The sequence below is a fragment of the Silene latifolia genome, chromosome X (assembly GCF_048544455.1).
Source record: "Silene latifolia isolate original U9 population chromosome X, ASM4854445v1, whole genome shotgun sequence".
NCBI lineage: Eukaryota > Viridiplantae > Streptophyta > Magnoliopsida > Caryophyllales > Caryophyllaceae > Silene > Silene latifolia.
The window spans coordinates 83,537,970-83,551,033 of NC_133537.1; the positions used below are offsets into that span (position 1 = coordinate 83,537,970).

The 13,064-nt window shown below is 36.8% G+C and overlaps 1 protein-coding gene across 1 annotated transcript; it reads left to right on the plus strand.

Moving 5' to 3' along the window:
- Positions 1-294: 294 nt before the first annotated feature.
- LOC141623432 (putative mitochondrial-processing peptidase subunit beta, mitochondrial) lies at positions 295-10,143 on the plus strand. Its single transcript, XM_074439541.1, has 9 exons — positions 295-1,024; positions 2,521-2,685; positions 2,972-3,109; positions 3,218-3,369; positions 3,638-3,746; positions 3,946-4,044; positions 7,530-7,595; positions 9,282-9,389; positions 9,801-10,143. The coding sequence occupies exons 1-9, from the start codon at positions 422-424 to the stop codon at positions 9,885-9,887; spliced, it is 1,527 nt and encodes a 508-aa protein (XP_074295642.1). The 5' UTR covers positions 295-421; the 3' UTR covers positions 9,888-10,143.
- Positions 10,144-13,064: the final 2,921 nt, after the last annotated feature.

A 13,064-nucleotide genomic window follows, 5' to 3' on the forward strand; every position in this document is an offset into this window, starting at 1 on the left:
TATAGATATGTGAATTAAATTAACTTATAGATAAATAAATTAAATTGATGCCATGTAATAATAAATTGATAATCTATGTCAGATTAAATCGCCATGCCACATTAAAAATATTACGCGTCATATTTAAATAGGTTACGTCACATTATTTTAGGTACCACACAAAACACTCTAACTCAGATATAAAATCTTCCAAAAAAGAAAGAGGGACGGAAATTCCACTATCATGAAAACAGTATGGGAGGAAATGATTGAATAAGGAGTATTTAATAGCTGTAAAATCAAAGAAAAGGTGGCAGTTAATGAAAGGGCCCCATTCGAATTCCTCCATGAGAAGAGCATCATCAAAACATTTCAGTCTTTCAGTTTTCACACTTTCCACCTCTCTCTTGATATATATCTCCCCTGGTTTTGGAATTAGGAAATGTCAACTCGACTCCTAACCCGGCGAACGCGCCACTTCCTCCAATCAACCACTCGACACCATGCGACCCTCACACCCACCACCACTCCAACACTAGCACCACCTTTAATGATCTACGACCGCATCTCCGACAGCGTCAAATCCAAACTCCGTCGTCTTAACGATCCTGACCCCCGCTTTCTCCGTCGCGCATCACCTCACCCAACCACCTCTGATCACACACACCTTCTCCAATTCCCTGCCACTAAACTCACCGTCCTCCCCAACGGCCTCCGCGTCGCCTCCGAATCATCCCTCTCTTCTCGCACCGCTTCCGTCTCAGTCCTTCTCGATTCTGGTTCCCGTTTCGACGATGATCATTCCTCCGGCGTTGCCTATTTCTTTCACCACCTCGTTCTCGGATCTGTCCCTGTCGATGCTGCCGATGTTGGTGCCCATTTGGATGGGTTTACCCACCGGGAGAGCACTTGGTTTTCGGCTCAGCTTTCGGCGGATAGATTACCTAAGGGTGTCGAGTTTTTGGGTCGTATTTTGCAGGATTTGGATTTGAGTGACGAGATGATTGCTAAGCTTCGCGATGTCATCCTCAAGGAAAAGGAAAAAGTATAATTCTCCTATTACTTATGCTTTTCATTCCAAATTATGATTTAAATTATTTATGTCAAGTGTTGTGATTGATCTTACTAGAACTAGATTAGCTTTCGGATTGAAGGTTTAGGTTTGATGCAGTTTCTGTAGTAGGATAGTTGGTTAGAAGCAATGTTTGTGGAAGCTATATGGGATGTAATGTCAGCGAATATTTGTATGTGCGACTGCCAAAGCCCCATAGTCAGTCAGGCATTGATAATAATGATGCTACACTGATGGTATTAAATTCTCTCATTCTTTTGGGGTAAGCTGACTTTGAACTATCTCCAGGAAATTCCTAGAGATGGAAGTGGGCTGTGCTGTGCATAGGCTAGGCCCGGTCTTCTTTCTCAAATGGTTTCACGATAAAGGGATTTTGATTAGAAGAAGTGGTCTTCCTAGAAGGGTGGCTTCAATAGTATTATTGGATGCTGTATGTACTTGAGTGTTTTGATTGATGATTAAATAATAAAGGTAAGGCTCGACTGATTGTCTTTAGTACTCGTCTCTAATACCCTATGATTGGCCAGTGTAATTAGTAATTGATGCGGCATGATCATATATGTGAAAGTGTTTCAAGGGTTTTGCTGGCTCTGGAAAAATGTCTTTGGGCCGGAAATGTCGTCGATTATTTGTATCTCGAGTGCCAATGTAGTGAGGCATTGATGATGATGATGGCGGTATTAGTTTCTCTTCTTCTTTTGCGGTGGGGTGATTTAGAATTATAAGCAAAGGAGACATCTGTTACAAAGTACCCAAAGTTCAAATCATTTGCTCCATGTTTTCCAAAGGATCCATCTGTTACTATAGCTAATTTCACAAATATCTACAACCATCACAAGATGATTACAAGCTTACAGCTACTGGCCCTTTTATGTTACACCAAACATAAAGTACTTTATTCTTTTCCTCGATATGTTTTGCTACTACTAATATTTTAGTTTGTTTTTAATTCTACGTTTTACTCGTATGTGTTTATAACGGTTCAATGCAAAATGTCTGATGTGTTTGAGGTCATCTGTAATTTTATTAGTCACTACTGATTCTCTATTTTGTAAAAGTAATTGTTTTCATGGATTAAATTCATTCTTTTTTCTAGACTTTTGGTATCCCCAGTATGATACTATGATGTTTATGCATAATGATGACAATTAGTTTACTCTCGAAGTCTCCAAATGAAGATTGTAATTCGCTTTGCGTTTTGAGTTTTTTGTTACTTGTTGTTTTTTGTCTTCTATTTTCAGGGGCACTTGGCCTGCTTCCTCTCTATCGTTTGTGTGACCACCATAAGCATGATTCTTTTGCTTTTCTACTAGCTGCCTATTTTCATTGTTAGGGTGGAAGATTGACGCTGTGACGGATAACTCTGTTGCATATTTGAAAGTTTGAAACCTTAGAACAGGCTATCTTATTCTTAGTTCACTGCTTGTGTTTACTGTATATTGGTTACTGAAATTACGCCCTTCTTATAGGTGGACGCAGATGGTGAGAATGTTATTCTTGACCAGCTCCATGCAACTGCATTTCAGTATACTCCTCTTGGTAGGACGATTCATGGACCGGTGAATAACATACGTTCAATTACTAAAGCAGACATTCAAAACTACATTTTGTCTCATTGTGCGGCTCATAGGATGGTATTCCCACTTCCTTCATGAGTTACTCCGCTGGATTTATTTTTGACAAGCAATTAAATGTAAACAAGAGAGTCTCTGTTGCCATCGACGTGCATCCCTTTTTTTATTTATTTAAAAAGAGTAAAGAACCAAGTTGAATAGTAGGAGTATCTAATTTTGCTCCTTGGATAAGTTTTTTTATTTATTGTGTTTCATAATGCGATCGATTTGTCACTCTGCATGTTGAGAGAAGAATCCTATGCAGACGATCATTTAAGGATGAATATTTCTGTCATATTTTTATCAGGTGATTTCTGCCTGCGGAGCTGTTAAGCATGAAGAACTTGTGGAACAAGTGAAGAAGGTTTTCACTAAGCTGTCAGCTAACCCCACAACAACATCTCAGCTTGTTGCTAGTGACCCTGTGAATTTTACTGGATCGGAGGTTTGTCCGTTAAGTTATTTGGCATACAAGTCGTCTTGTTCGCTTATGATGACCTTTTTTTTGTTTTTAATCTAAATTGTCTCTTAATCTATCCATCAATAAACTCAGGTTCGAATAATTGATGATGATCTTCCTCTTGCACGCTTTGCGGTTGCATTTGAAGGAACTTCTAGCAAGGACCCGGACTCTATTGCCTTGATGGTTATGCAGACTATGCTTGGTTCGTGGAGCAAAACAGATGGGGCTGGAAAGCACACTGGGTATGTTTTTCACTGCTAGCTCTGATATTTTATTCTTTGTCATGGGTGTTGGTAAGAGTTTGAATAGCAATCACATCTCTCAATTCGTAATGGTTGCGTTTAGTTAGATTCTAGACATTAGTAGACATTGCTTGTTTGGTAAGTGCATTACAAGACTCAATGGATGCTTTTTCATAATATGGAAGCATTTGCTTTTGTTTTTGTATTCATATTATTGCAAACTCACCATTTTCCTTGTGACACTTAGCTACCTTTAATTCTCAAATAGGTCACAGCTAGTCCAGAGGGTTGCCATTAATGAAATTGCCGAGAGCATCAAGACCTTTAATATCAGTTACAAGGACACAGGTCTCTTTGGGATTTATGCTGTTGCCAAGGTTTGTGAAGATCATACTGCTTACAGATTCCTGCACCTGTTGTTTTTTTATTTATCATCTGTTGTCTACTTGGTGAATTTGATTCATGTTTCTTATTAGAATCTTTCCTCGTTTGTTTGTTAATTATATAAGATAGTAAACATTTGCCGATACTCAGCACTAAATGTTTTGCAACATTTTTCATTTCGTCTACCAACAGCCGGACTGCTTGGATGATCTTTCGTATGGAATTATGCATGAAATAAGCAAGTTGTCTTATCGGGTTTCAGACGATGATGTTATCCGTGCTCGTAATCAGGTACATGGTAGATGTCCTCATTTAGTCATCCCTATTGCCTAATGCTTCACTTTCTTGTTTTTTTTTACCCATTACTGTGTAAACTTGTTCCATTGTGAGGTAGCAGCTTCTAGGATGTGGTTTAGTGTTTTCTTTCATTAACTTAATCATTTGCATCTGAGGTACATTGTGCAATATTATTTTAAGACGAGACTCTTTCATCGATGAAATCATCATTCTATATATTAATCTTCTAACATAACCGCTGACATGACATCTTATATGTGAAGCAATGATTACATGGCAAGTATATACTCTGTATATCATTCACGCTTTATCCCGTAGACCCTTACTACGTACATTGACCACAATCCTCCAATCAGATCTCCTCCCGACCTTCTACTGCCCACCGGCCATCACTCATAACCAGCCACCCATCAACAACCCACCCCAACCACAATCAAAATAACAACCCCAATTCCCCAAACGACCACCATCGCCTGAGTAAGTGTCTAACCGTGACAAAATTACCACTCGAGCAACCGCCAAACCGGATCACCACCCGCAAGCCACTACCATTATCGTGTATTGACGGTCATCACGACCAATCAAAACCCAACTAGCCAACCACCACCGCCACAACCCAAATATGCCCACCGCGACTATGATAGTCATCACGACAACCAATGGACCTTTAACCTCATCGCCGAGTTTCGACGGTCGGCCAATGGACCATTAACGACCCTACTCCGCCCACAGCTAAAACACTGCCATTGTCCACTACGGACGACTAGACGTAGAATACCAATCTACCATCATCGCACTATACGCACCAAAACCATCTTCTAGCACAACATTTAATACGATGGAATTCAACCATGTTCTAACATCATTTTATCATATTTTTGGAGACAACAATGAGGTTTCTGTCAAATTTCATTTTCTATGATTTAAGTTTGATCGGTGAATTTGCCTTTGTCCCTTAATATGAAGATTTTTACCAATGATATGAACTCTTTTTTTCCTTACCCATTTTACTTTTAGGATATACTTTATTTTTTACTTCTAAAAAAAATAAAAAAAATTGCACTCTAAATGTTTTGATACCCACTTTTTAAATCAACAATGGTGTGTATTTACAAAAATTCTTATTTTAGACGGGTATATCCGTCTTAAATTAAAGACGAGTCAAGTAGTTACAATAAAACAAAAGCAAAATACATAGGAAAAACAACAATTTGGGTAACACAATAGGATTATCTCACAATTTTAAACGGTGTCAGGTGACAATCAGGTTAGTCGGGTCGGTTTGGGTTGTGTCAAGTCAGGTCGAGTCATATCGGGATCGGCCCAGATCGGGCAAGCCTTCTCTTTCGGGCCGAGTCGGGTTCGGGTTGGGTCATTTCGGGTCAAACGATGTATTGGGTCCGGTTAGGTTTGAGTCGGGTCAATATCGGGGCGAGCGATTTTACCGCATTACTTCAATTCTTAACCATTAAAGTTAGTTCATTATTAAATCAAACGTATTAAACTAAACACTAAATCACTTTAAATTTGATCAATATTAAGCTTAATAATTATCGGACAATACTGGGTCGGGTTCATATCGGGCCGGGAGGTTCTGGTCACTAACTATCAGGTCGTGTCGGATTACGAGTCGTCATCGAGTCGGTTTGCAATATTTTTGCATTCTATCGGGTCGGGTTTACTCGGGTTCGGGTCTGATCAGACTTGCTAGCTCTAGGTCTCACATAATAATTATTATATTTGTTTAGACTACGGTAAAGAGAATAACATTGAGCACGAAAGAAATTAAGATCCACAAAATTGATAAGTAAAATTTATGTTGATTTTATATTTAAAAATATATTTAGACTATAATTTTTCTATATAATATTGTTTTTTTTGGAATTGACACCAATTTTTAATATTTCCTTCACATAATTGAATTGGACAAGTTTTAAGAATAGTACTTACTAGTATTGGTGCCCGGCTGCTCCCGGGCTACCTCTATTTACCATTAAAATTTATTTTTAAATAAAACTACTTTAGAGTTGCATAACTCATAAATTTATCTATAATATTTTTTTCTATGCCATTATCTTAAAATTACGATGAAATAAATTATGAGACAAATTTACTACTTCCGCTATTAATATTTTACTTAAATCGATTAGTTAGCTAATTGTTCATATATGCTTTCTTTTGTTGTTAGTATTGTTACTTTTATTACATTTGTTATTACTACGGTTAATTTCATTACTCCCGCCGTAATTATTGTTACTTTCACTACTGCGGCATGAATATTGATAATTTCACTACTCCCGTTGTTACTTTGACTATTCAAATGAGTGATTACTAACATATTATTATATCCAATGTTAGTGCAATTATTTTTACTACTAACATAATTACTTTTACTATTTAACCATATAATTTTAAGAGGTTATATATTTATATAAATATATTACATGTATGCATTAAATCAAATCAAAATAATTATAGAATATTATATCTTTTGTAAATCTAGCTTGATTTATTTACCTTTTAATAGTTTCCAAAATATAACCTACTTATACTATATTTGTGTATGTTAAATAATTGTATAATTATATGATGATAATAATTAATAACATAAGTGGGGCATGTTTATTTTAAGGAAAATCACCATATTTTGATTTACTCTAAATTTATACTTCAACCAAAACTATATAATATTTACATTAAAGTCCCTTGGTCGGGTCCATCACACATTGCTATCGATTAAAAACTATATAGTATAATTAAGTTGTATAGATTTATTTAATTACATTGAAGTCCTTGTTTTCTAGAATATATATATATAGTATTGATAGGAGGTGTACCAAAACCATTGTATTCTACTTTTTTAAACTAAACATCATTCATACTAACATAATTTACCGAGAAATAGGTTACCCACCATCTATCACTATCATAATCCTTTTCAATAGGGGCGTTTTAAAGTAAATGGAGGCCCGGTAAACCACAAAAAAATGAGGCCCCAAATATGAATGTATAAGTGTAGTACACGTCGAGGTTTGTATTGAATTTTATTAGTAAACTTATAAATTCGGTGGCCAAAACCCCGGTTCCGCCGCCCGTGGTCGCCCGACTCTGATAAATGAATATAAAATTTCATTTCCTATTTATACTCGCATCATTCATTTTAATCGAATAAACGAATATTATTCGAGTATAGGTAAACCTTTTCCTATTTACAATAACAACATATTGTTTTCATAAATTTATAAATTGTGTTTTAGTAATTTAAAAAACTGATATTTCATATTTCTTGGTCTGAAGTTTCATATGATCTTACGCACTATAATGTCTAAATTTTTTTTTATATCCACACACAATATTGTAGTCCCGTGAATTTCACGGGTTATATACTAGTTGTGATTATTCTTTATAATTTTACACTCCAAAGTCCTCTGCTATACTCTTATGACTCTTATGAGCTGACTTTATTTGTTTGTGTGCAGCTCAAGTCCCATCTTCTCCTTCAAAGTAATGAAATCGGTGCTGTCTCTGAAGAAATTGGGCGGCAGGTGAAAAATCTTTTATTTCTCTTGCTTACTTGCTTTAAATTTTTATTGTGGCCGGTTGAGGGTTCCACTTAAAAATGGGCCAAATAACCAATTTGGTAAAAAAAGTGTCAAGTATGTGACATATTGGTAAAAAAAAACTACATATGCGACAAATTGGTAAAAAAAGTGGAGTGCAAGTGACAGATTGGTAAAAAAAATGTATCGCAAGTAAATCCGCTTACTGTCATTATTTTTTTACACGCTTCGGTTATTTACCAATGTGGAAACGGGTAATTTTAGAATTTAATATGTATTTAACAAGGAAATCAGAAGTAGGATTGTTCATAATTATCATTATATAGGAGATAACGACCTGACCGAACTCGACTCTACGCTCAAGAGTTGGATGACTCGATATGACCCAAACCTGATAGGACTCGACCCGACTTTACCCTTGCCAAACCCGACTGAGCTGAAGGCACCAATCGGGTCAGTCGAGTTGGGTTTGGGACGGGTAAAGTCGGGTCGAGTTTATCAGGTTTGGGTCATATCGAGTCACCCGACTCTTGAGCGTAGAGTCGAGTTCGGTAAGGTCGTTATCGGGTTAGGTCATTATCATGGTTATATCTTTGTATAACCATATCACTGACCCGATTGGCGTCTCTAGTCAAACTTGTGTGATAAAATAATATTTTGATCTCAACTTTTAAAAATATTTATCATGGTTATATCTTTGTTTAACCATATCAAATGTTTTCATTGATTTACCCAATATTTTATATATATAATCTTTGAATTAGGTTATTTAAATGAATAATAAAAAAATATAAAATCACAATTATATATAGGCTTAGTCATGAGCTCGAAAGCTCCAGCTCTGGTTAAGTTTGCGAGTATGATAACGAGCACAAGTTTTCCAAGCTCGGATAAGCTCGAAAACGGCTCGAGTTTTGTTTCATGAGTAAAAGCTAAGCAAGTCCAAGCCCGGACTCGGCTCGTTATCTCCCCTAGTGGTAATTATGAACTATCCTACTTGTGATTTCCTTATTAAAGACGTAATAAATTCTAAAATTACCCGTTTCCACATTGGTAAAACCAAAGCGTGTAAAAAAATAACGAGAATAAGCGGATTTACTTGCGATATATTTTTTTACCAATCTGGCACTTGCACTTCACTTTTTTTACCAATTTGTCGCATGTGTAATCTTTTTTTACCAATATGTCACATACTTGCCACTTTTTTTACCAATATGGTCATTTGGCCCTTAAAAATGTTGCTTTAAATTGTTATTGTGGCCGGTTGAGGATACAGGCAATTAAACTTTGGCATTAGGATATTAGCCTTTCGAGCTGTTGAATTAGAGATCTGTGAGGGATGGGGAGGGGGCAAGGAAACATCATAGCCATGAAACTTTAAATTTCCCAAAACTTTCTTAAACCTCGCATGGTCTCGCGGTGATGTTTGTCTCCCTTGTGTTTTTGCTATCAACTTATATTATGACTGAGTAATATATGTTGTCATATATGTTGTTGTCGTGTGAGTAGTTATATTGTATTGATCTTATTTTATCCGTCATTGGAGACATTTTGAAATGTAATCATATGCTTACAATTTGGTTGTTTCAACATCATTTCTCATTCATGAGTTCATATAAGCCGGTCTCCGAAGCATTGAGCCTTATTTTTTTTCCTGGGTTGAAATTGCAGTTGCTATCTTATGGACGTAGAATCCCGTTTGCTGAATTATTTGCAAGAATTGATGCTGTGGATGCCAGCACTGTGAAGCGTGTAGCAAACCGCTTTTTATTTGACAAGGTAAGTGCTCATGTTATTACATCCATACAACTTTTCATCTAAGCTTTACAATCGCTGTTCACGCTCTTGCCTATCATTGGCGCAAAGATGACTTGCTGCTTTATTGTCATACTGCATACTCTTTCGGCTCGGACAAAGTTCATCATCTGCTCCAATATTAGTTTTATAGCAACTACTCTCCTACAGCGTGAGACCAACCCAACAAAAGAGTAGCCGAACATGCATTCATTTTTATTTGGACATATTTAAGCCTATAATCACTTAATATTATACTCCGTATCAGGTTGTCAATTATAAACTGTGCTGCTTTTACGTGCTTTCTTGCTAACTTATGGTGTTCATTTCAGTAATGAGATTTTTTTTACACAATAATTTGTGTAGCGTTAATATGTTTTAATCACCTTGGTTTAGGACATCGCGATTGCAGCAATGGGGCCAATTAAGGGATTACCAGACTACAATTGGTTCAGGCGCAGGACATATTGGCTACGTTACTGAGCCTATTTTGGAAGTGGTAGGAGACTCACCCATGAGTCCCACAATTTCCTTTATATATATTTTTTATTTTATTTTTGTAAAGTCTTTGTAATGTCCCGGCATCAGGTCATGCCATTACAATTTACAACAGCAATAAGTTGAGAGAAACAGTTCTCACATACATTTTTGTTCGGCGCTAATTTTAATTGTCAAACTGTAACACTGATTTATTGTAAATAAAGTCACAATATATATCAACAGTGATCGTTTTAGATTATTCTGTGATCATCATAATTAATGATCACATTCCTACTGTCCATATGATGCGAAATGCGAAAGCGAAATAACAGATAAAATAAAAGAAATGGATATTTGCCTTGAATTCATATGTAGAATTTAAGTCAATGGGATATTTACTCGGTGCTAGACCTATAACACGAGTAATGGTTCGAATACTCAAGACCTATTGAATATTACTCGGGCTAAAGCTTGATCGCGTCAAACTCCAACAATTTTTATCGAACGCATCGATTTTTTTTTTTCCATCTCAATTCTCTCTTCGATATCTGGAGTGTTTTCTCAAAAAAAAAAACCGTCTTCGAAAATCGTGTAGTTTACACGTAAGTAAGGCACACCAAGATTGAGGGTTTCGATCTTCCCTTAGACAAGGAACGTGCTTCCGAGTTTAAGTCGAATTGTTTGACGCGATCGAACAATTTACCCATTGAAGTAGCTATAGGTCTAGCTTCTTCAAATATCCTATTTCAAACAAAAACCTACAAAAATGATAAAAATGTCTTAACGCTTCCGTCAATACGCATCAAGTGGTATCAGAGCATTTCGTGTAGTTAACACGAGTGATATCATTGGATTTTGAATTAAGACTGAGAAGTTTTCTCTAAAATTGTCGTAAGATTTCGTGTAGTTAACACGAGTGTCGAGACTCTCCTAAGGTCGACGTGTTTCGATCCTTGCCTTAAACGAGGACGCGTTTCCGAGTTTAAGTTAATTGCTTGACGCGTTTTCGAGCAATTACCCATTATCGAGTTATAGGTCTAACTCGATAAATATCCCTTTTACACTCAAAAACACAAAACGATTGAAATGACAAACGCTTCCGCCAAAACGCTTCAAATTTTTGGATTCATGGATCCTTACAAATCGACGAGCGGAAGTTTTAATTGTGCTACAAATAAACGAAGTCTTAATTGTGCTACAAATAAACGAAGGATCCGAATGCACTAGGTGCAACCCGATCAATTCGTGTTACTTGAAACTAAGTAAAACGTAAATAAAAGGGATATTTGCTCGATCTAGACCTATAGCTCGACCAATGGTGATTGATTCTCAAGACCTATTGAGAATAATCGGGTTTTACTCGAAAACGCGTCGAATAAAACAAAGGTTTTTTCGCAACAACAATTTTTATCACACAATGTGAAATTTTCTAAGATCGAACCAATTCGGTTGAATTGGAGGAGAGCGAAGAGTTAAAGATGTCTCGATTTCTTTGTGGATTAAATCGTAATATAACCAATTCGATTGAATTACAATCCTACGTTGATTTCGATGCCTTATGTAACCTGTGCCTAAAAGTTGAAGCTCAAGGGAAGGCTAAACTTGCGCCGACCTATGTTGAGAGTAGTCGGAGTTAGAGGAACGAAGGAAGATCGAAGGGGAGTCCGAGTAGTAGTGTTGTCGAACCCAATCCCAAATCGGTTGCCACCCTAGTTCCGCCACAAAAACACCCGCTCCTAAGGAAATGAGTCTCTCCAAAGTACGATGCTTTAAATGTCAAGGGTTTGGACACTATCAAAATGCGTGTCCAAATAAACGAGTAATTACTTTGAGAGAAGCTATTGCTTGTCGAGATGAGTTGTTTGATGAGGAGGAACGATTGGGTTGTAACAACCCGGATTTTTAATGACTTAATTAAGAGATAAAATTCCTTAATAAAACTAAGTCATTGCTATAAAAACGAATCCAGATCGTCATGGATCATTTACACATGACTTAATAATTTAGTCGAGAGATTTAATTACAAATTAAACCAACATTGAAAGTTCCTCTCATAATCCAGAATGCCCTTGAGGGGTGTCTCCATCTAACTCGTTCTTGGTACCTGAAAAAATTTTTTAAACAAAAGTCGCTGAGCGACAGTAACCTAACCATTTTCCTATCATCACCTAATCATTCAAAAGCAGGCATGCGAATGAAAATGGAATGCATAAATAAGAATCATATAAAGCATACATCACATAAGTTCTCTTATCACAACATCCTTGATATTCAAAAGGTACAACCGTATTACTCAAAGACATTAAGAATCCATTTTAGTAATACAACACTTATAGAAAGTGAACAAAAGGTTAAGCACATGTGAGCACAACAAGTTTCAATCATCAAACATGTGACATTATTACCTTGATCTTCCTTTATCATACAGTAACATTACTCACCATATAATAATTTCATCGGTAAATCCAACAGGCATCATGTGAGAAAAACTGTAGTCATTTCTTTTTAAAAAAACATTTGTTTTCTTAACAAATAAGCACGGGACGTGACTACTAACACTACAAAAAGAATTAAAACAGGCGACTAATTTTGGCGACTGAAATCAGTCGCTAAAATCAATTTGGCGACTGATTTCAGTCGCCAAACGTCAGTCGCAGACTTTAGTCGCCTTTTCTAACTTTGGCGACTAATGACGGTCGCCAAATTTGGCGACTGACAAATCAGTCGCCAAATGACAAAAATAGCGAGTGAAATGGTAGTCGCCAAAATGGCGACTGATTTGAGGTAGTCGCCAAATTGGCGACTGAATTTCAGTCGCTAAATGTGGTATTAGTCGCCAAATTTGGGTGACGTAGCCAATATCACTGAGCAAATTTGGCGACTGAATAAGGGATTTGGCGACTGAAGTACGAATGTCACACGCATACTCACGGCTTGCATCTCACCTTGAGTACGAATGTGAACATCAATCCCGCCAATCATACCGATACTAGGAGGTTTACATCTCACCCCTAGTGCTCAGTAGGACCAGACAACTAGATTGACTTGGTTTAACAACCAGAATCGTGGGGAAGAACAGACTGCTAATGGATGGTCTCAGAGGTCTCATTTAAGTGACATGTCCCATACACTTTGAGGCACCAAGACAATCGCAACTTTCAAGGTCTGCACACGATCGCA